This window comes from Myotis lucifugus, unplaced genomic scaffold (genome assembly GCF_000147115.1).
Source record: "Myotis lucifugus unplaced genomic scaffold, Myoluc2.0 scaffold_39, whole genome shotgun sequence".
NCBI lineage: Eukaryota > Metazoa > Chordata > Mammalia > Chiroptera > Vespertilionidae > Myotis > Myotis lucifugus.
In genome coordinates this window covers 2,555,873-2,581,326 of record NW_005871087.1, presented here as the reverse complement: position 1 = coordinate 2,581,326, position 25,454 = coordinate 2,555,873, and the positions used below count along the sequence as shown (strand labels likewise).

Sequence of the window (25,454 nt, the reverse complement as noted above, 5' to 3'; positions counted from 1 at the left end):
CTCTTAGTGCCTTTTACTTGTCTTTCTGCCCCTCGAGACTGTGACCACTTAGGCAGGTGCAAAGTCCAGGGTGGGGCAGCATATATTGTATATGGAAGAGATTAGAGTTTTGTTTTTTTTAATGAATGAATATGCTAAAATATTTGAGTTTGATTAATGTTCTTCAATATATGTCATGTTTAATCATTAATATGAACATCTTTTTAATATGCAATTTACCCAGAAAAGCACGGAGGTAGATTGTGGATTTTTCTCTCTCTCTCTCTCTCTCTCTCTCTCTCTCTCTCTTTTTCGTGCACACCCTCTACTGGGAATCGAGCCTGCAACCCAGCCTGGGTTTTTGTTTTTTTTTAATCTGAGGAATTTTTACTTCAGCAATTCTACTTATAAGTATCCTAAAAACATACTTGCTTATGAATACATATACATACACAGACAAGGGTGTTTACTGCAGCTTTGTTTTCATAACAGTAAGACATTGAAAATAAACTGGTACATTTATACTTGACTATAAAGTAGCCATTATAATATATATGAATTAGATCTATATATACTGACAAGAAAGATCTCCAAGACATACTGTTAAGTAAAAAAAAAAACAAAAAAAAAAAACACAGAAAATTGGTTCACATGCACATAAAAAGGCAGTCCCTAGATGGAAAATGTATCACATTTTAAATTATAATTCTTAATTTTCTTTTAATTTCTTTACCTCATCCCTCTATTTTTACTCTGAGGTTTTATAAGCCCACCTCCAATAAACTGCTTCTGTTGTCATTAGTTATCTTCACCACCCATCTCCTCCCACTCTACCTTTATTCTTTATTTTTTTCTGAAATAAGATTTATAATCTATCTGAGGTGAGGAATTTTAAAATTTAATATTTAAACCACCAGACCTGTAACTTACAATACTAAAGAGATAATGCAGTAACACCATCACCACAACCTATGATAAATAGTAGAAGAATTTTTTAATTGAATGATAAAAATAAAAAATGTTCAACTTCTCTAAAGAGCAGTAGAAATTCTGCTATTGATATGTATTAGTTCAAATCAATGTCAATATTGACTTGTAGAATATGATGTTAGAGAACATTCTTAGTGGTTCATAAAACTGAAGACATGTTAAGTTTCAATAGACAATCAAAATTTAAAAATTTACATTAATTTTGCTGAGCAAAATATTTGCTGTTGTTTTGTTTGTTTGCTTAAAACAGCAAGTCCTAGAAATCATTAGGCTATATCTTATCAATTTATGCATTGGATGTTTCACATTTAATACAAAGTTTAGAAGAGTAGAAGAACTCCACGAAGCAAGCAAACGGTAATTACTCCTTCATAATTACCGTGCAACTTTATTGCTATGCATTGTTATAATTATATTTTAAATACTCCCCACTTACATGATAGACCATAATGTCTGCTAGCACATTGCAATCTGTGGCTTTTAACTGCGACGCACTTCCACAAAGGCGTCTTTCTCATTTAGTCTCTATTTTAACTACTGTTAAAAGAGACTAACCAAAATTAATTGGCAACAATACCATAAGGAAATCGTAGACAATATGATATTTCTGTGCTGCTGAAATCATCTCATTACTCAGAGGATGCCTGTTTGATATCTAAGAAGTATTTCTTCTTCTGTGAGGGAGGCAGTCATAATCAAATCCCTATTTCTCAAACTTCAGTGTTCTCACCAGTCACCTGGGGAATGGGCTCTAATGCAGGTTTTGATTCAGTAGATCTGGGAAGGGCCCAAGACTCTGCATTCTAACAGGCTCCTGGTGATGTTGATACAGTGCTGCTGGTCGTTGGACTACCCTTTGAGCAGCATCACTTTAGATCAGTGGTTCTCAACCTTCCTAATGCCACGACCCTTTAATACAGTTCCTCATGTTGTGGTGACCCCCAACCATAAAATTGTTTTCGTGGCTACTTCATAACTGTAATTTTGCTACTGTTATGAATCATAATGTAAATATCTGATATGCAGGATGTATTTTCATTGTTACAAATGAACATAATTAAAGCATAGTGATTAATCACAAAAACCATATGTAATTATATATGTTTTTTCTGATGGTCTTAGGTGACCCCTGTGAAAGGGTCGTTCGACCCCCAAAGGGGTCATGACCCACAGGTTGAGAACCGCTGCTTTAGAGTATTATGTATACCTATGTGTAACATGCTATTAACAATACCCGCACACATGCATGTATAAACTACACCCTGACCATCATTACTTTTCACCTTCAACCCTGGAAATTAATTGCTACTGTCAAAGAACTTAACCCAAAAACAGCATTCAACCTGGGAAAGTCTGCCAAGTAAGCACTAGGCAGTTTCACTCTGAAGTCAAGTCAATGAAGGCTTCCCTGAGTACATGACATTGAGCTACATTCTGAAGGTTGATTCGTAATTTAGTTTGCAGGTGAAGGGTTTGTGTGTGGGGAGAGTGGGGTAGGGTTGGGTAGGTGGATGGTGGAAGCTAGTGGGGAGGGAAGCTAGAAAAGGAAATTCCAGGCAGGAGGAAGGCATTTAGAGGTGAGACAACTATAAACCACTCGGACTGGGAGGAGAATGATGAAAGATAAGATTAAGAGGACAAATTCTTATCTTCTAATCAAGGAGTTTGAATTTTATCTTACAATATATTTAGGAGTCACCTAATCACTAGGAGAGTATATGTATTTTAATTCACCTAATTTACTAATGTTATCTCTTCCACTCTCAATAAAATATACCTCTCCTCCCACCCCTCCCACCCCAAACTAAAAATCAAAATTACATTCCTGGAATTCAAGGATAATATTATGGATAGATCCATCTTTTTTTTAATGACACACTTAAAAATTTGTTTCTGGGTTTTATTCATTTAGTAACTCATTGTGGTCCTATCTTTCCCGCCATCATAATCATCTTCAAATGAGTAAAGTAACAGCAGTTGTTTCAATTCAGCAACATTGGGAAATATAAATAAGTCATTATCAAAAACCATAGCTTATTAAAGAGTCTTCAAATATCAGGTGGCTAAGATTTGAGGCTTTTAAGACACTGTAAAAGACAAATATCAGGTGGCTAAGATTTGAGGCTTCTAAGACACTGTAAAAGACAATTCACAAAGACATCTCAGTTGAAAGTTAAGAAAGTCTCACTCCATGACTTTTTAAGTTTCTCTTAGCAATAAGAAATAATTTTTTGAAAAGGGAATTGTGGAGCTGGGTGAAAAAGGTGAAAGGATTAAGAAATACAAATTGGTAATTACAGAACAGTCTCAGGGATCTAAAGTACAACATAGGGAATACAGTCAATATTATTGTAATAACTGTTTCTGGTGTCAGAAGGGCACTAGAATGACATAAATGTCTAATCACTGTGTTTAAATTAATATAATATTGAATGTCAATTGTAATAGAAAAACAATTTAATTGAAAAAAAATAATGGAAAACTTCAAGATAGGTTTCAAATCCAGAGTCTCATAGTCTATCTATATTTGATCCTTAGCAAATTAGAATATTGTCATTTGGTAATTTTGTGGCAAGGATGCTTCTGCAAAATTTTGTGATGCCAGTGTGTAGAAGAAATCCAAAAGTTAACGATTTATTCAGTGCCGTTTGTTTTCCTGCGAACACTGCCCCCCTAATTCTATAGCTTCCAAGGTTGCACCAAAAAAGGCTTTTAAATATGTATGTATGTGTGTGCACATGTGTGTACATATGTACACATGTGTGCATACATACACAGATATATCAATTCTCTTTATATAAAGGTATGCCTTATATATTTGTTACATATTTAATAACATACATTTAATACTTACATATAAACTAAAGACTTGGGGAAACTCTGGCTTTTTAGATCTGTACATATAGGTATACTAGAGGCCCAATGCACAAATTCGTGCACCGGTGGGGTCCTTCGGCCTGGCCTGCGGGGATAGGGAAGAAACTGGCTCTCCAACATCCCCCAAGGGGTCCCAGGTTGCGAGAGGGCGGTCCTTAGGTGATGCACCCCGTAATCGGGCTCCCTCCTCTCTGGTTCCAGGTGTATCACCTGAGAACCGCAGCAGGGCTGGGATGAGCAGGAGCGGTGCGGTGCCTGGCCTAGGCTCAGGCTCCTCCCCAGCACACTACTACATCCCTCAGGGTATGTTGGACGGCTGGTTTTGGCCCAAAGGATCCCAGATTGCGAAAGGGCGCAGGCCAGGCTGAAGGACCCCACCAGTGCACGAATCCGTGCACCAGGCCTCTAGTATATAGATAATTGTTTTTTGGAGGACAAACTAAAGGTAGAGATGATCTCTTTCAACAAAGAAAAATTTCCTAGAACTTGGTCCTAGTACAGTTATTATCAAACATTTTAATATGGAATTTGGGGGAAAGAAAACGCAATGAAACCCATTGCTCTGTGGGTGGCCTGGTACTTTTTCTAGTAGTAAAATACAGCTTTGATGGATTCAAACATCAATAGATCTTTTGCCATTGAGTCACACAAAAATAATAGTAATAATAATTTTAAAAGGAAAAAGAAGAAGGAACATTCATTAGGCAACTGCATTTAAACACACATACTAGTAAGAGCAACATGACCTGCCTCATATGGAGGGGTTGGGGTGGGGCGGATAATAATGGAAGCCAGACTTTGGTGCTGACTCAGGGCAGGGATCTGGCTGCAGTGGGCAGATGGTCCAGTGACAAGCTTAGTCAGCAAGAACCATTTGGGAAACACAGATCCTCTCTGCGAGCAAATCTTTTTGTCGTTCCTGGAGAACAGTCACATTCTGTGGCCAAACCACCATGGAGTTAGAATGGAACCGGGCTGATGAAAATTAAGCCCAGTTGATTAAACACTCTGAACTCTGACTCTGACAAGTGATCAGCTTTCACAGCTGAAAACTGGCAGTGGCTAACAGAGATGCTAAGAGATGGTGATAGTTACAGCCAACATGGATTTAGTGTTTGTTTTATGTACTGTGCATTGTTTTAAGCCCTTTTCCATGCATTAATTCACTTAATTCTCACAACAGCTCTTTGAGGTAAATAACAATATCATCCCCATTTTATACATGAGGAAAATGAGTCACAGAAATGTTTTTTGTTTGTTTGTTTGTTTTAATAATGCCCATTGTCTTTTAACTAGTAAGTCAGGAAACTAGGCTTTAACCCAGGAAGCAGACAAGAAACATGAACAAGTCTATAGAAACATGAACAACCAGAAGAGAAGCCATTGTCATAGTCTATAAGAATCTGTTTTAGGAGACACAAATTCCAATGAGTCTTGCTTCAGACAGTAGAAAGTATGACTCATGAAAGTCATTATCCAAAGAATCATAAAGGGTAGAATCTTCAATTCTATATAAGCAGAAGATTTAAGGTTTTTATAGATTTGGTGTTCTAGAAATTTGTGTTACTGCCAGTGAAAAACTCACATGTTAGCATGACTATACCATTTGAATGGATGGATGAATGTGAGGAATATATATGTACTTTTGAAATCTCATAGGAAATTTTTTTATGCATAGAGTTTGAGGTCTGGTGATTGCATTTACCCTTTTGGGTTTCATCTGGAGAAAGAGTTTAGATAAATTCTATAACAATATTTTGCTTCAGCTAGATTAGTAAATGCAAGCAACCTAACTGGGAGTGAAAATGGGGAGGAATGGCTTTTGGCATTATCTATTAAGATAATAATGCTACATATCAATTTCTAAATCTTAGTGCATGAAACAATAAAGATTTATTAAAGATTTCTGGGATGGCCTTGACTGAACTTACCTGGGCTTATACATTTTTCTGTGGTCAACTGCGCATTATCTATGTACCCCTGCTGATCTTAGACAGGCTCACTCAAATGTCTGGGTGGGTGTTTGCCATTGGATGATCTAGTTTGGCCTTGGCTGGAATGGTAGGGATGACTCATCTCTATTTGTAGCTCATCTTCCAGCAGGTCTGGCTGGGCATATTCAAGTAGCTATGCAGAGAAACAAGCTATGCAAAGCAAGCCCCAATGCTTAAAAATATTTTGTATCATTTGCTAATATCTCATTGGTCAAAACAACTTATCTGAGGTCAGACCAAGAGTCAGGTTGAGAGAACTCAACAATACTAAATGGCAAAAGAAAAGGATATTGGGAGGAGTAAAGAATTAGAACCATTAGTACAATTAATTTTCAGTAGAACACATTTTTCCCCCCAGAGTATGGGGCGAGGAGGAAAGGGTTCATTTTGGTTTTCAGACTGTAAACTTACAAATTGATATTTGGTTTGTGCTCAGACAAATAAACTAACAAAAAACCCTCCCAGGCATGTTAGTGCATTGATCAGGTTTGTTAGGCCAATATGGCTTTTTAAAAATTCATTCATTTTAAAACATGTTTGTAGTAATAACAAGCAGCAATTTTCACAGTCAAGTAAGGATGTGGAGGTGGCGCCAACTCACAAAGAATAATTTTTTGCCCTATTACGTTTTCAAAAGATTATCATTTTGCAGAGTAATTACAGAAGAGGGGTTCATCAGATGTTAGTTTGGGTCACTTTTTCTTAGGAACTAAGTGTACATAGTCACTGAGGACCATATATTACCCCCCTCCCCCGCCCCCCATCATCCATGGTTCGTTTGTTAGGGCCATATCCTTTGGCTATATTTTATCATGTGGGTTCACTTAATATTCAAATCGTTAGTCCCCCTGGGATTCTGACTAGATTTTACTGGGAGATTGGAGTGAAAGGGGTTGGACGAACAATCAATTTCCAGTCTTTATGAAATTGTAGGGGATAATGAGAAAAAAATAGCTAATTTGGTTGCAATTAGCAAAATAGCCCCCTTTGTAGAAAGAAGCTCCTAAGTACCTATTTCCAAAATAGAATTTGACAGTTTCTACAGTGAAAACAGAGTTAATTTGAGGGAGAAATATTTATACAAACACGAATACTGGTTATGAATGTTTCTAACGTAACTGGAAGGGGTCGACGCTGGCCTCTTTACTTCTAAGGCAAGTTCACATTCTGCTTCAGCTGATTATTTTTTCAACAATATTTGTCATATGCTTTTATGGTCTGCCAGTACTTTTTTGAAGCCCAGTTAGATCAGCAGCCAACAGAGCTGAGACTAAAAGGGGGCCAAACATCTCTCCAGAAGCAAGACTACTTCAAAAGATATGCCTTACAAAGCCCTACTGTGACTCAAATAATCACTTATTTTTAAGGGGGATTTGCTAATGTAGGATTGGTTTCTTATCTTCCCAGCCCCTAGTGAGCCTTTACTGTGCAAATTCGCTGATGGAGGACAAAAGAAGAGACAGAATCAAAGCAAATACACCCAGAATGGAAGGCCTTGGCCCAGGGAAGGAGAGGTGAGTCCCAACTGGCTTGTGCTCAGAAACTTGGCAGCAGACATCCCTCAGAAGAGGGACAACACAGACGTTTGGGGTCTTGAGGAAATCAGGTCCCATGGAAAAGCAAATGGCTTCTCAGGGGGCAAATGAGCAGGCCTATGTTAATGTGCTCAGGATAAAATTTCTTGAGAAAGAGATAGGACTTCAACATTGACCTCGGTTCTGCACTACAGTAAGTCTTCTGTCTTTAACTAAACTTGAACCCCATAGGCACTCACAGAAAGACTTATTCACAAGAAGTGATGTGTAATTGTATAATAGCTAAAAAATGAGGGTATGAGTACTTAAGAAAATATTGGTGAAATCAACAGTGAGAGTTGAGTGTGTTTTGAAACAAGCAAACAAACATTGAGATTGAGGTGTTCTACTTGCACACGTGTGTATTTATGCATATGCCCAGATGTTCATAAATGTGTGGATATGTGTTATGTATGTTTATATATCAATATAAAATATAATATTTTCTGTTGGTCAAGGAGAAAGAAAAGTCGATACGCACAGGGTTTTGTTTTTCACAACTAGGAAGAAAGCATGTAACTATTAATTATCCATTTACTCTCGTAACACAAAATGGTAGAAAAGCAAGCCTATGGATCCAATTCCACTTGGAATGATTTCTTTTGGTTATTTTTTTCTTGTAAGAAAACAAAGAAAAGGTGTCTGGGCTTCTAAGAGGTCTTTTTATTCTTTGTGAAAGGAATGAAGTTGTTTGAATGACTTGAATAAATGCCATTTTGTACCAAGGCCATAATTTCAACAGAAGAGCTTTATTTAGCATTTCTATTCAAAGCACCTACTTCACCCATTTATCATTTAAGAGGCATCCTATTTGATGTAGCATTTTACACTCTTAGCACTGAGAGGACATTTGTAAGGAAAGAAAAGGGGGGCATTTTTCTCAGCCAATCCTTTAGCCATTTTTCAGTTTCTAAGGCTCAGTTTTGAGTATTTTCATGCAGGTCTCAAAACCCCTCTTAAAGAGTATACTTATATCCAAGTGCTGTATAATCTATAACTCATTACCTAAAGACATGAAAAAGAGAATCACCATGCAGTGCCTAAAGCTATTTTTAAAAAGGCAAGAGTCCCAATATTCTCCATTTTAGAAAAGCTGAATGACCCGTGTGTTTTTAGCGTGCAGTTTAATGGCCAGTGGGTAGCACCACTGCCCCCAGAAGACAGCTGATTTCTGATAGCGCTCATTCTCATGTTGGTCCCATACCAAACATCCAGTCTAGAAAGATTCACTTGATCTTATAAAATGTGGCTGGGTCAAATGCCTGCTGAGTAGAAAGATTTCTGGGTCCAAACTGTAACCCAAAAGCCTCACAGCTAAATTAGGCAACTTGGCACTAATGACTAAAAGTTCCATTCTTGTCTTCTCAAGAAGCTATAATATTACATTTGCAGTGCAGAATTGGGATGCCAATTGCAGCAACATGCCTCGCCTGAGTCTACATTTCATAGAAACCAAACCAATAAACAAAAGAAATACAGAACTGGAGCTGCCACCCCGGTACTATGTACCGAATCTGGGCTTCTGCTTCAGAGTATGATACAGAAGAGCGTGTGTGCTCTTGGCCTGGAAACATTGTGGTGTTCAGTTTAGGACCCAGAGCCCCTTATAATTCAAATGTAGGTTTTAAAAGTATATTCCTAATCTCTGTTTTCAAAAGTTACTTTTTCCTGTTGAATTATGAAAATCAAGGGACCTTAATAAATCAGTGACCAATACAAATGTATTCCAAGGCTGTAGACACATTCAGAGGAAAGAAATCAGAAAAAGAAATGGCATGCACTAAAAATATGCTTACCAAATATATTAATTTTGAGGTGAGCTTGTTAATTTTTATAATTATATTGTGGTCTTAGACATTGACACACCAAGAATGTTGGATAACTTTTTGTGTCCATCACAATATATTTTGTACCTGCTAGAGTAAAGTGTATTAGGATGATTGATAAAGTATGGCATAATATACATTAATCCCAGATAAGCAGTATTTAATTTTATAATCCAGTAAATTCTAATTACTGTATTTCATTGTTTCTAAGGCACACATTTCTGTTGTTGTTTTTCCACATTTTAACACTTCTGAAATTGGTTTCCCTCATATCATCAGTGTCATCATTACAAGATAAATTGTGTTTGCTCCTGTTAGTCACCTGGGTGTATTACCTACATTCTCTGTTTAAGGTCTATGACCACACTGATTGCATGAATTGAAGCTTTAATCAAAGCAAGAGCAGAGGGTCAGATTCTTAGGGGAAATTATTTTTGTCCCCTTCCTTTATCCAGTGCTAAGATTGAGACCTGCAACTCCCTTGAAGTTCGTTTCTGATGGGTGGTGGTGTTTTTCATTTACCTGGTAGCCCTTTGACATCCCAGCTTCATAAGGAGGCCGTTTTGGATGTTTGTTTTGCTTGTTTATTTGTTTTGTTATACAGTTGACCTTGAATAACAGGCATTTGAACTTCACAAGTTCACTTACACGTGTGTTTTTTATAATATGTTTTTATTGATTCTTAGAAAGAGGAAGGAATAGGGATAGAGAGATCGATGAAAGAAAAACATCGTTGATCAGCTGCCTCCTGCATGCCTCCTACTGGGGATTGAGCCTGCAACCTGGGCATGTACTCTGAACAGGGAATCGAACCAGTGACCTCTTTGTTCATTGGTCAGTGCTCAACCACTGAGCCACACCAGCCTGGCTGCACATGTCTTTTTCAATAAGTATCGAGTTGGCCCTTCATATCCCCTGGTTTCCCATCCACAGTTTCAAACAACTGCAGACGAGAAGCAGTTATCAATCTGCAGTTGGGAATCCACAGATGCTGAGGGCCAACTATATGCATCATTCTACCCCATTTTATATCAGGGACTTGAGCTTCTGTGTATTTTGGGATCTGGTTTGGGGAGGATCTGAACCAATCCCCCATAGATACTTAGTTAAATTTGGGGGTATTAAAAGTTACATGTGAATTTTCGACTGCATGGGGTTGGCATTCAATCTCTGTGTTGTTCCAGGGTAAACTGTATACAATAATGGTAGACCTTTCAATCATCATTACTTTAGATACAGTGAAGGATCATTTAAATTCTGTGGCTTTAGAATTTGAGATAATAGCACAAATTGAGGCTGTTTACTTTCCTCCTTTTGAAAATCAGGTAAAACGTTAGTGTGAAAAGCATTTCTGATGAAATGCTGAAAATACAAAACTATTGGATTGCAAGCATCTTAGGAGTACCTTAAACATGACAATTTATAGGCTAATTAAAATTTTAATTTGTTATATAAACCTATTTTCTTCTGGGTGGCATTTTGATAATAGTTCCTTTAGCATAGTTTAGTGAAATGCATTTTTTACCCCAAAAAATCCAATATTGAAAACTTCATACACATAACTTAGTGAGGTTTTGAAATATAAACATATGCTGGTACATATTTTTGCATAAGGAAAACAAAGGGATATTTTAAAGTTATTATTAGCTTTCAAGTGACAAATGAAACTCTGAGCAGAATGATTAGAGGTTGGGGCTATTTGGCCTCTCTTTCCCGGTGCTCCACAGATCTGACTGCTTTATTTCTTAACGCAGCAGTTCTCAAATTCTTGGTCTTAAGTAATTTTTTATACTCTTAAAAATTATTATTTATTACTTTACTTAAAAGTAATAAACCCGTCTCGTTATCAAAAATAGTATATTTTGTTGAAAGTACTATATTTTTCAAAGCAGAGACAATTATTTTTTAGAATAATGACACCGCTTTACATTTTTGCAAATCATTTAATGTCTGACTTAGTAAAAGATAACCAGATTTGCATATCTGCTTCAGCATATATGTTACAATATTCTGTTTGGTATAAGCATATGAAGTCTAGCTTACATAGACATGTCCTTGAGAAAGGCAGGAACTATGGATGTCCCCAAAGGATCTCAAGAACTCTGGGGTGTCCTGAGACCACCTTTTGAGAACCATTGTCCTAGAGAAGCTTGAGCCAAGGACAGGGCTGCTATTCCACGACCATATGCCAGGAGAACCAGGCAGCTTGTGGAAATAGTAAAATGTATCTGTAGCATTTGGTACATAACTACTGGCAATGATCTATCAGTGCAGCTCCATTGCCCCTTCCACTCTGGTGCCTCCTTGAAGACCTCTCATGATCCAGCAAAAATGAGGTGCTGGCTGGCACAGCAGGAGTTCCCCAGGATCCTACTTCAGCATTTAGATTCTGATTGGCCAGTGCTTATGCCATACAAGAGGTAAAATGTTTTAAGGTCACTCCTAGCTCAGAAATAGTCTCACTTTGTCATCTCTATGACTCTCAAAATATTACATTGGCCATATATTTGATTTTATCTAACATCGTATTCTCGGTTCTTACTTCAGGCAATATGTTGCCCAAGTTGATCTTGCTCGTGTTCCCCCAAAGGACTAGTCTGGAATCAGGAATGCATAAAACTAGTTCAAAAATATACCAGATACGTGAAGAGAAAATCCTGATGTGTCTTTCTATATTTCTCAAGAATATATTTTCAATGACTACCAAAAAACCACCAAGTCTGTGTGTACTCTTTGCCCCAAATAATAGCTGATCAAAAAACATTCAACTATTTTGTAAACATGATTGAATCAAATCAAAGGATGGATGTTTCTACTATTATAATCTAAGTCTCTAAACTTTTGAAGTTGTTTTACATTGACTCTTGTGTCTATTCTTTGAATTTCCTTCAGAATTTTCAAATATCAGTAAAGGCTAAGTTTCAGATCACAGAAGATAATGCTATTTCTCCAAAATTTTATGCTGGGATATTACCCTTAAATAGTTGAAATGTTATAAAACAAATTATTTTCACTGGCTTCAAAACTCTAATCTAGCTTTGATAAAATCTTCCCAAGCCCTAGACTAATTGAGTCATTAAATGTCACTGATAATGATTGCTTTGGGAATTGTACTGCCAAGAAATAGTGTTTTGGCCATGGATACAAACAAGAGATATGCCAATTGAACAAATAAAGAAACTAACAAAGTACTCATACATCTAGTGGAAAAAAAAAAAGACAAGCTTTTATTACAAAAACTAAAATCAATAAAATTACATTTATTGCCTTTATCTTCTTCACAGTTCTCTGCCAGAGTCAATTTAAAAGCAATGAATAATAAATATTTTGTCTTTGATGCTCTGAAGAAATATTATTTTTTACTATGAAAACACTTAACAAGATTATCTTCAGAGTCTCAATATTCAAATGAACTAATGGAACTAATTAGCATTCAACAGATTTCCAGGAATAGTTTTTAGGTTATGTTGAAGAGAAAAACAAATAAGTTTTTTTGGTGTGTGCATTCTAGGAATACTAATGTTTGGAATTCTCACTTATTTCCAATTAAAGAGCAAGTTTTAGATGAGGCATCAGATGATATATTATTTCTTGAAGACATTATTTAAATGCATTTGGAGTTGCCAAAGGACAGGAGTACAGGATCGGCCCTGCATAATACCAGGGGTGCCATTCACACAAACCAGAAATGGCATCCCTTAGCATAGTAACAATGCTATGGCTTTGCCTGGACATGTTAGTTTAAAAACCTTTTCTGAGATGGAATAAACTGGCATAGTGTTCTTTAATGTCCTTAAGTTAATAGATCCCATTAATCCACTCACAAAGTCCCATATTAGTGACTGAAAGCTAAAGTTATCAGTTTTATCACAGTCAACTTAAGCTAAGTGGTCTGTTATAACCTATAACCTAGATAATGTTATCTTATTGTCAGACCTGATATCGACTGTTTTCAATGATGGATAAAAACTTCCCCTGTGCTGTAAAGTTCTATAACTTTGGTCCATGTAGAGTTACTATTAATAAAGTCTCTTTAGTGCCAGTAAGTGAATGAAGACCTGCAAAGTGTATCTGGGGAAATGGGATTTCTCATGCTATTCTAAAGTCCATAGCCAAGTTCAGGCAAGGTTGATAAACCTGATTTCCAATACCCAATCTCCTACCTGTTGTGCCTCAAGGCATTAGGAGTAATTATTCATTTTGTCTACATCCACTCATGATTGAGGCAAAAATGTCTTTTTAGATTTCTGAATTGGCAGATGATCATTCTCAACCCAATAGTTACACCCTTTGTTCCAATTCTAGATAAGTAAACGTTTTCTTGGAGGGATATGTTCTAATTTTTTGTTTGTTTGTTTTTACTTTTCAATTTTTTTGAAAAAAAAATCTGAATACACACAGATTTCGATTTTAACTGTGTCTTCATCATCATCATCATCAGTGCCCTTGCATGACTAATACTTTATGCCGTGTCCTGAGGACACAATGAGGTATAAGGTATGATTTCTGCCCTCCGCATATATTAGATATAAACACAGAGAGTAAGAAGCCCTCTAACCTCCCTGTGTTTCCAATTTTGCTTTCTTACCTTTTACACAGAAGTTCTTTTTGAGATAATACTTGTATTTGGAAGAGATCTTTTTTTAAAAGGCAACATTGAAGAAGAAGAAGAAGCTTAAGGAGAAAGCAGTCAGTCAGTGAGCACTTGTTGAGTATCCGTTGGGCAGGACGCATGCTATGGACATGGTGTCAACACATAGATTCCCACCTCCTTGAAGCCTAAAATGGCAAAGGTCTTCTTTGTCTGTAAAATAGGAGATTAAAAGTGGAATGGAATATCAATTAGTGCTGTAGAAATAAAACCAATGACCATAACTGACTTCATATCTGTATAAGAGTGACAGAAAACCAAGCTGAAATAATAAGAAAAATCACAACAGAAAGAAACAGCAGCTGCAAGAACATTAGTTCACATGAATCTTGTTGCTACGCATTAATTGCTTGTTTGGGTATTTGTTTTTCAGGGTAGGTAACTGAGAAATTGATTTATATGCATTTATAAACCAGAAATTCTCCCGAGTTGGAAAGCTCCACCTTGTCACCTGGCTGATAGAGGCCTCTCTGCCCTTGAGTGCTGGCTAAGTGGCACAGAGAGAAGCAACTTGAACTTTGGGATGTTATTTAATATATCTTGAGTCCTTCCCTAATACACCTATTAAGAATAGTACTTCTTTCTGAATTCTAAGGAATTGTGTATGTCTACATCTGTTTGCTTTTCTTCATAATTTATAAGGCACTTTAGTGGTTAAGGGAGAAAACTCTAGAATTTAAATCACAAATCTACAGCTTGTGAGCTGAGTGACAACACAGCAGATTTTTCAGTCTTTAAGTTTCCTTTTCCTCATCAGTAGAATGAGGATGGTCAAAAGTGTATATTTTGTAATTGGAAGGATTAAATGAGGAAGTGAAGGTAAAGTACTGAGCACAGTGCCTGGAAAATTAGAATTGCTCACGTATCAGCTGTTATTATAACTGTCATAATATCATTAACACAATCCAGGGCTTTTTCATCTGAAAGCCAGCTTTACTGTGTTCCTTATGACTCAAATGGTTAATTCCTTTTTTTCCAATTTTATGCCATGTCTATATTTATTTTCCAAACAGGAATTATTTAAAATTATTTTTTAAAAGAAAATTTGCTGCCAGTATAATTTTCTAGCTGAATTTTTTTACTTATTTTTATAAAACATCATATGAAACAAGTCAAAATTATTTTAACTTTGACCCACATTTTATTAATGTTTTTATAAGCTCACATTCCAAATCATAAAGCATTATTTAGCACTGAAACATTAGTTGTTTTTGAAATTTCTAGCCAACTTTCCCTGGAGGTTCAAGAAAAAATTATTTCTATTAACCTTGAAGCCATACTGACTGCAATTTAATTTTATAATACTGAACATCAGAAAATTTATGTTTTAGAGATATGAAATTTAGGTACTGCTCAATGAGCTACTAGAAATTAAAGTACTTTGAGGAGAAACCCAATATCTAAAGAAATACTATAGCTGTATAGTAAATAGAAATAGTATATCTAAATAATTATTTTAGAAACTTACTAAAACATGTAGATTCAGGATATCTCTGATCATATTTCAGGAAAGTTGAAATATCATCTATCTAGTTCACTACTATTTTTTGCGTATATGATAGTGCATGATAATTAGTTGTATACTTATTTTCTTTAATAAGACCTTGGGAAAAAAATTAAGATATATCTATTAACATTGCCAGGTTCTGCTAAGTCTTTTTAATCTTGAACTGAAGGAGAGTCATTACTTTTGACTGTTACGGTGAATGCCAGCACTTGCAAGTTGGGTTTGTCAGCCAGCCCATGAGATGTAATTTTTATTCATTTCATGGGCTTTACCTGTAATTTGGAGAGCAGACACAAAGTGAAGCCCCTTTTAATCTCTAAAGAAATTTTCTCATTAGCACAGAACTTGAATTCTCAGTAATTCAGCATGAAAACTTTCTTACTCAGTTAAGTGTTCTTATTTTAAAGTTGCTGGGCCCAATATTCACTAACCTATGGTCACTAAAGATAAAAAAATAAATCTTATAAATCCCTATAATAGTGTATTTTTTGCATATAATATGATTAATGATGAGTGCCAGTGCTCTGTCTAGTCGCCATTCTCAAGAAAGAGGATGGGGTGACATTCTTATGTTGTTGGAGCGGAGGTGTGAATGGGGGTTTAGGCTGGGAAGATGACAGAAGTAATTACAAGAAGAAAGACTGATGGTTTATCTCCATGTCCCCTATATTCCCTTGACCAAGTTTCAATGGATCAAGGCAGCTAAATGGGGCATCAACCAACTGGGAGATTTCTGGAGTTGTTGTCATTGTTCTGGCAGTCCTAGCCTCCCACAAGACTCAGAATGGTCCCCATCAATATTTAAGCCATAGCTCCAACCTCCAAGTAACATCAAACTGTAGTTGGGACCTGATGAATATGGACCAATTAACCAGATACCCGGGACTTTTCACCTATCTAGATGCACAGGACTGCCCTGTTAGCAACATCAGCATTTTATATTTTTCACCCTGTAGATATCCTATTATTGGTTCCAAGACACCATCAATTAAAGATGAAATATTATTTTAAATGTCACTAAAAAAGAAGAGACACTTGCCAAGCTATCAAATGCCATCAACTATGTCAGTACCAATTTCACAGATATTAATATGTGAAATAAAAGCGATGTCTTAGTATCGATCAGTTTTAGTTGTTTAGACTAAGATAAAAGCAGAAGTTCATATATAAAATATAGTAATGTTCTCTTATTTTCTTTTATGGTTATCAATCAAGGCTTAATTTAATTTCAGTTTTAATGACAAACTAGGACTTCTTTTTCCCTTAAGACTTTGAGAATCTAAGCAGGCTACATCATACAATGCTAGTATGCTTTTTCTTCTGCTTCCTTTTTAACAATGCTTTTTCTGTGCAGCCATAGGCTTTCTCAGCCATCCTGTCTTCATTCTGTCTGCATCTTTCTAGCTTGTTCTTCTCTGTTGCTATATAAGAGAGAAGTTCTCTATCTGACAAGAATGCTTTTAGTAAAAGCCAGAAAGGAGAAATTCCATGACGGCATAGTGTATAAACAACAGCATGACTCCCCCTGATGTTTTTCTTTCCCAAACATAAAGAGGTGAAATTTTCTCTGTTTATTGACTTTTTTTGTTGTTGCTATTTTTTAAAGTGATCAATCCTTTGCATCTCATTTGCTTGAAGATGTCAAGATGAATTTTAACAGTCCTCTTCTCCCCACTCTTGGTCAGTAACTTGGAGAAGAGGGGCCTCCTTCTGCTAGGCTCCTACTCATGATCTGTCTCAGGTACACTGGCTTCCCTGCTGCACGGAAAGGTCTCTGAGCATTTTCAACACTCATCTTGTTTCCCTCTATCTCTACTGACCAATCAAAGGCTGAAACATTTTCTTTAGAAGTTTGAGTTCAGTGGAAGTTTTGAAGAGTAAAGTTTACTAATAAAATAAGGGAAACTTAAAAACACTCAAATTCCTTTTTCAAATACCCATTTAACTGAAGTCCAAATTCAAAGTAGTCTTTAGGTCAATTAGGTATTTATTAACTTATTTAATAAACATTTATTGAGTCCCTATTATGTTCCAAACACTTATGGACACAGGCAAGAATCTAGTTGAAACATACATGACAATGTGTAGTCATATTAGCGCCCATCTTCAATCACGGGGACAGAACAAAGGCAGCAGTTAATGCTACAAGGAGAGACAGAGATGGCTTTAAGAGTCTGCGATGTCTAGTTTGAGGCTGAAAGACTAGAATTTTCATTTTTCCCACAGACAGTGATGCAAAGTTTCCAGCCAAAAACTACAGCAGCAGAGGTCCAGAGGTTCAGGGCAGGGTGAGTGTATGTCTGAGTTTGGTGAAGAACAGAATCTAAAATTGCACAGCATGATTATGGACGTCAGTCGGTGAATAAAGACTTGATCATGAAGGGCTCTGTGAGCCATGTTTTATTTAGAAAATAGCAGTATGTCACTAAAAGAAGAATCATTATGTGGTCGGATTTGCCTCTCGCAAGAGCAGTCTTCAAGCACAACGGTGTGGCTGATGGATTAGAAAAATATTGCAAGCAAAAGTAGGAGAAGCTGTTATGACCAAAGGATATTAGTAAACACCCAAACAAGAAATGATACTTCATAGGAGACGTTGACCATACTTCAAACTTACTAATCTAACTTGGCAATAAATGTCTGGAATTCAGGATAGAGACTTGAGTTTGAGATCAAGATTCAAGAATCACCCAGACATAAATAATAGTTGGAATCAGAAGGTGAAGGTCATCACTGTGTGGAAGGAGAGAGGAGAAGGGTGAACGCTGGCCCTGAGTGCTGGCATCCCAAAGGCAGATGGAACATGTAACACCAAAGCAGAAATTGCTCTCTGAGCAGTCAGAAGAAAACTAGGGGACAAGCTCACAGAAACCAAAGGAAAGGAGTTTTGAAAGGAAAAAAAAATCACTGATTAAATTATGCAAATTAATCAAGTATAATTTGGAGTAAAACTATTCCTTGAATTCATATATTATGAAAATTAGGGAGGATAGTGAGAGCCATTTCACAGGTTAGTGGGCATTGTCTTTTTTTTTTAATCTTTATTGTTGAGATTATTATACATGTCCCTCTTTTTGCCCCCCCATAGCTCCCCTCCACCCGGTTCCCACCCCACCCCAGGCCCTTGCCACCCTATTGTCTGTGTCCATAGGTAATGCATACATGCATATAAGATCTTTGTCTAAACTCTTCCCTAATGGACAGTTAGCTTGGATGTTGCTGTCTTATCTCAGGGCCATGCCGTGTAGTCTATCTTTTGTAGGCTTTGGCAATTTCTTTGTTTACTGTCTCATTTGTCCCTCATCTTCTCTTCAGAGAGGCAGTGGTTACACATTGCCCAGGGGATGTTCTTTTGGCAGGTGAGAGCAGACACCTGCTTTACATGGTTGACTGCCCCTGCCCGGAGAAAGAAAGCATTCAATAGTCACCTGGCCATGGCAGAGCCATTCCCGGGTAAAACCCTACCATTTGTCTCATGAGAAGGCCAGGATTTCATTCTCTCTCATCCCCTTTCTGTAACGGCTCCAATAGTCTGTCCTCAACTTGGCCCCTTGTGTATTGTTTCCGAGGATTAGTTCTCTTAACAGGAAGTAGGTTAAAAGCCCTTTTTCTTTGGCCAAAAGATTTACTTGGTATCCATGAGATTGTGGTTTTCTGGTGATTTTTATTGGTTGATGACTATCTTAAGTAGCCACACTTCTGGTGTCATGTAGGAAACCCTCCATTTCTCAGCCCGTATGGCTATTTGGATTTATGAATTCTTTCTAGCTTCCACTAGAAAAGAAACACTGTACTATGAACCCTGAAGTTTCAGTCTTTATTCTTGGCCTCTTGCCTATTCTTACCTTGATCCTTCTGGATGTAGTAACCCCACCCACCCCAGCTCTTCTGTATTTCATCAACCCAGCGAAACTATACATCTGACATCTCCAAGCAAATTTCTGAATCAGGCCTCTGCTCAATAGTTCTTTTAAAAATGACATACCTTTTTCCCCTTCCTAAATTTAAATTTTAAACAAGTTGTAAAGTATATAATGTGTTGTTGTTTTATAAGAAAAGGAGTTTTTCGCCATTATAAAAGTAATTTTCATTATATACAACTTAAAAGAGTCAGAAAAAATATATGAAAGGAAATACTATCATTTATGGTCATATGACTCAACATTTTCACATTTACCTCTGTTAAAATTGTTTTATTTCTAGTCAGAGATTTAAATTTTTTAAATTTTATTTGTTGACATATATGTACATATAATTTTGTATCATGACTTCTTCTCTAAAAGGTATGTTTTCTAAAGAGAAATACTGATAAATAAATATAAACCAAGTTAAGTGAGACTTTGCTATAGAAGCAGTACCTAAACATGTATAACACATTTTCAAGCCCCTTTTACACACGTCACCTTTTACTAGTAAGTCATCTTATTATATTGAGTGATTTGACCATCACCAACCAACGGTTGTAAATATTGTTAACATTGGTTGCAAGAAATAAAATCCTTAAAGATGACATCAAGAAAATATCTTTTTTGCCTTCATCTTGTAGTAATCTGGTACCAGTATTTACTAAATATTTACCACATATTTACTAAAGTGTTGCTTTAAAGCTGATCACAGAAGATTGGAAATCCTTGGGATTATTCATCGGTAACTCATCCAATTTTGATGACTCATGTGTCAGGGCAGAATTTAGAAAAAGGAGAAATGTTAGGCTAAAACATTAATGTTTCAGTTTCCAGCAATTTCAGTGCGTATCCGTCTGTATGAAGTTTACTGCCTCAAACTTTTTGATCCCTGTTCATATTACAGTGTAAAAATAATTTGAAAAGTAATCAAAACAATTCTGCCAGCCTACCTTTTCTTTGGCTTTGTTAGAGCCAATGATCCTCTGCTTCTCCAATGAGGCCAAGCATCTCAGAAGAGCTTTTCAAAGTGCTAATACCTATTTCCTAATATGTATACTTAAGCAGCATTTCTATATTTTTTACCTCTCCATTTAAACTGCTAATCATTTAAAGTTATGAATATAAATATTTAGCTCCAAAGTCAACCTAATGTGTCTTAGTGAATTTCCTATAATACTAAAAATGATTATGAAACCCTAATTTCTCCAATAAGCCATATTTTTATACTTCTTCTAAAATATTTAGCTCTTTAGTATAGACTGTATAAGGAAGGACTAGACATATTCTATTATGGTCAAAATACTAAGCCAAAATTCATCTGCTGCTGAAAAATGACAAAAATGCCCCTTTTTGTTTTAAATAAATTATAATCGCCACTAGCACACAAAAATGTGAACTTGAGAAATGGAAGTTATTTGTTAATCTAAAAGCCTTTTTTTAAAAAAAAAAAGATTGACAGGATTAAATATCAGTTTTCTGCATATGTGGTGTGACATTTTCACTTTGTTCCAAGTTATTTTATTTTTGTGTGACTCCAGAGTTTGTAAACATGCCATAAAATTTGGTAATTACATAATGATGATTTCATGGTTCTAGCTTAGTATAAAGGTAGCTAGACAGAGCAGCAAAATTGATTTTCTTTTTTACCTTAATGGAAGGAAACAAAAGGAAATTGCATGCAAAATCTGCATTAAGACCATCCTAGAATTATAATTCAGCCATCTATTACACATGAAATGAAAACCAGGTCAGGTGTTCATTAGTGTGTTATGATGTTCAGCCAACAGGTGAAGTTCAAACAACCTTCTGTTGAATCCATGCCTTGTTTTGTTACCCAGAATGTTCCAGATGCATATGACTTGACACTATCTCTTGTTGTCTCCTCTTGCCAAAGGTACTGAGAGGCAGGACTGTCCCTAGGCAAAATCATGAAGTAGGTGAAACTTGTTTTTATTCCCTATCCTTTTGCAATGACAGTCTCACCTTAGATTCTTTCTCCTTCCCTGTCCCCAGGTGCCTATTCCCATTGCTCATTGCTTTGGATTTACCCGTTTTCCCGGAGGCTCATACTGTTTCTTGTTGTCCAGTCCCTCTTTGATTGTATAATTTTCTTGCTCAAAAATGTTGAGTGGCTCCCCAAGAGGAGCCAGGCAGTCAAGATGGTCCCTCCTTTCCTTTGGAGTCGCAGGCCTTCACCACTCATCTCCATTCATTTTTATTTGCACACTGTTTTCCATACAATTCCTTTTGCTTGAGCAGGCCTTCACCACTCATCTCCATTCGTGGAAATCCTAACCATCTTTCAAGGCTCCACTCAGCTGTACCTCCTCCAAGTATCTTCCCTAATCACCGCAGCCTCTCTCCTCCACACCTCATCTGTACCACTCCTATGACACTTACCATTTATGTGTATGTATTATAATATTTATGTGTATGTCTCCAAGCACTGTGCTGGGTCTTTTATAAACATAATCTTATTTAAATTTCACAACAATCTGATGTGGTAGGTGTTACTCTACCACTTAACAGCTAAAGAAACTGAGGCTCAAGTAGGTTAATTTGCCCAAGGCCACACTGCTAGAAAGTAACAGAGCAAAGACCTAAACCCAGATCCAAAACATACATTCTTTCCACTGAACCATGTTGCCATTTTTTAGTTCTTTCCCTTCTTTTGAAAGATGGATGGAGCTATAAGCTGGAGGAAGAGGCCAACTTAGCCTTTCTAATGGTCAAATATGTATTCAACAAATAGAATGTATTAGTAATTACTGTATTCCTAGGTAGAACTGATTGGTTAATGACAGCCCATGAGGAATTCAATTAAAATATGAAAGAAAATAAAAAATCCGTACCTAGAGTTGCCAGAATAAACACAACATAAGAAGACAGTGTTCAAGAAAATTTGTAATTCAAGAAAGGCTAGATAGCATTGGATTTGAGCACTACTGGGAAATAAGTACAAGGAAAAGAAGTCAATGTGGGGTTGACTAGGAAAGGCTTCTGATAAGTCCCCTAGGATTTTAACCATTTGGGGTGGTTAGGAGACTGAAGCTCTGCTGATCACTCTTAATCTCTCGTGAACTGACAATATCTCTATTGAGTATAAAGTCTATTTTTGTCATTCTGCCCTAGTGTGGCATCTTGAGTAAGTTAGGGGAAAGAAGCTTAGTGCTTTTAAGAGAGAAGTCTCATCCCAAATGGACTGCTTTTACAACTATCCTCAATAGCACCCGGGACCAGGGAGTTTCAGCTCACCTAGACCTCTCTATTCTGGGAAGTCTTCAAGCGAGGACCTTCCTCTTGCCGGTCACAAGGCAGAGGCCCATCCCTGGAAAGAATTTAGACTTTGGATCTCTATGTGTTTTGCACCAGAGGCTAAATAAATAAATAAATAAATAAATATTTGCCTTTGTTTCTGCTCTTTTATTCTTATCTCATTTCCCATTCCCCTCTACTTGTCATATTATCAGTTGTCTATTTCTTTAACATGAGTAAGATTCAGTTATCATTAAACATGTATTCTCAGTGCTCCTCTATTAACTCCTGAGTCATTCAATGTTGTTTTCAATCTCCATTTGAATTTATGCATGCTCGCTGTATGCTAATCCCATTCATATTTGGCTCTACAGGTTTGTTCCTCATACCAATCTTAGTAATAATTTAAAACTTATTATTTAGGAAAAATAGTGCATGTAATCTAAGCTTGACTGTAGCATGTCATACTGGACTTCAGGTCCTACCCTAGAAAGCCAGAGGATTTATGTTTCAGTTATGTGCTAAATCTGAGGAATTCAGCAAGCCTAACAGGAAAACCACCTTCATCCAACTGGAAGAAACTCAAAAACAAAAGCTCTTTTTTCTTTTCTTTAAAGTGTTAATGATTTTTCTTATTCTCTAAAAAAAGTCCTCAACGATCATTTGCATTTTTTGTCTTACTTTTAATTTTGAAATAGTTATAGATTCACAGAAATTACAAAAGAAATGAAAAGGGAGGTTTTGTATACCCTCACCTCATTTCACCCAATGGTTACATCTTTCATATTTATAGGGAACTAACAAAGCCAGGGAATTGACATTGGTCTAATTCACTTTTAAATTTCAAAAGAGGAAAAAAAAAATATACCCTAACGACAACCTAGTCAGTTTTAAATTTCATTCTATATTCTCTTTCTGTTCACACTAAGTGATAACCAGGTTGGCATTCCTGGAAAACAAAGGGTGGTCTGCCCATAGGACCACGGAGAAAGTCCCCCCACATCTTTAGAGGTGATCCTCAGCTCTCATTCGATTCCTAGGTCAAGGTTACAGCAGAGCCCACATCCTGTTGGAATCAGGTTCTGCTGCCAAACATGTGACCTTGAGCAAGTCACTTGACCTCTCCAAGCTTCAGGGTTTTCAAATATAATAAAATGGAGAAAATATTCTCCTGCCTACTTCATAGGGTTTTGTGAGGATCAAGTGTGATGATGTGTAGGAAGGGATGAGGTAAGCTGTGCATCAGCAATCATGAAAGTTTCTATTCTTTTCTCAAAATATTGCCAGTTACCAAAGTGTAGTTTTTCAGAGGTAGTTTTCTTCTTAGAAACAGAATAAAACCACTTCCTTATTAGCCACCAGGCCAAGAATTTCCATCAAGTGTAAATGACCTTCCTTTCCTACCACTCTTAGTAGGACAGGTACTAGCAATGTGTTGGACAAGCACTCCCTGACTCATTACCTACATACCCCTGAGGCATGCGATCTATTTTAAAATAAATATTTCTTAACATTTTCTTCTAAAAGGTCCAATGCATTTTAAGGAGCTTTTATTTTTGTTCTGACCGCAGGATTCAGCCTTACTTTTTTTTTCTTGCACCATGAGATGTATATACAATAGGTGGTTTTGACAATAGTGAGAAATTGATGGTTTATGAAGTAGAAACGGAAATCCTCCAAGCTGCATTGTGCCTTGGTTTGTCTGGATGTATAATATAAACTCCCCAACTCACTGGTGGATTCTGGTGTGTGGATAGTAAAAATGCTTGTCTTGTCAATGGAGAAATATGTAGGAGAAAATAAACTTAAATCAAGGAAAGGAAAGATAAAAGTCTTTGTGTGCAGTGAAAGTTTGGGCCACCACAATAAAAATGTTAAGATCTGTTTTCTCTCCTCTCCCTCTTCTATGCAGGCTGGCATGGCTCTGACCTATGACCCCACAGCTGCCATACAAAATGGGTAAGTAGCCCACATTTTCTCTCCTCTAATTGCTAAGATGTCTCTGAGCTCTGAAATCAGTACTGAAGAAAAATGTTCAAGTCTGTCTTGTGTTTTAAATCTCTAAACCAAAATGATAAACCAAACATTTCTCACCATTGTATTTTTTCTGTGCCCATGAGTGACTGACTTCAGAGCCTCTCCCATGTCACCCAGTCTCCCAGTACCTCTGCCCATATTAAACTCTCTATGTTCTCTCGGGAACTGTCCTTACTTATTACAAACCGAAAGGGGAAAGAGTGAAGTTTCAGCTCCCAGTCTGAGCAGCCAAAGGTGAAGTCTGGGCGGTGCCATGTTTGAGGCAGTGAGGACTGCCTGGTAGACAGGGAACATTTCTCCCTTCTCCTGCAGGTCACCACCTCTGTGCCCTGTTGCCATAGACTGAGATATATCTCTTTATCTTAGATCACTGCTATGCGATGTGTCTTTATCTGTGTCTTCTATTAACAGTTCAGTGTTGGATTCTTTTAATTATTTCAACAGTTGCAAAATGGTTCACTCTCTTCTTGCTGCTTATTAGATACTTAAAATAATGAATATTTCCCTCATGAAACAAATTTTATTTAAGATGCTGAGGATACCCATTGATTTAATCTACTCTCTTATGATACAGAATGTATTCCCATCAATCCATCCCTGCCTTCAATACCTTCCTGTACAATGTACACTGAACATTCCTTTCAGCCTACAGATATACTCACATCTCTCCCTTCTTTTCACAGGTCCACAACTTCAGTCTTATATGCATGCTGTCTTCCTGTATTCTTCTCTAATTATTCCCATTAAAGTATGAAGTCTGGTCTCAAACTTTACTGGAGTTTCCCTTGCTGATGCCCTCAATGATCTTTGAATTTTCCATTTGCAACTGTAACTTTTTGAGCCTTCTATTTGAAATCTT

General features: G+C 36.7%; 1 protein-coding gene across 11 annotated transcripts in view; it reads left to right on the top strand.

Annotated features, from left to right (window-relative positions):
• RBMS3 (RNA binding motif single stranded interacting protein 3) overlaps positions 1-25,454 on the top strand; it is a 606,121-nt gene that overhangs the window by 456,112 nt on the left and 124,555 nt on the right. For 10 of the 11 annotated variants that reach the window (XM_006087592.3, XM_006087588.3, XM_023752958.1 and 7 more), the window contains exons 7-8: positions 7,248-7,354; positions 24,471-24,517. In XM_006087592.3, the coding sequence (XP_006087654.1) occupies positions 7,248-7,354; positions 24,471-24,517 (154 nt within the window). Of the gene's footprint in view, positions 1-7,247; positions 7,355-21,197; positions 21,237-24,470; positions 24,518-25,454 lie in introns of all 11 variants that reach the window. The other variant, XM_006087591.3, reaches the window with a different exon arrangement.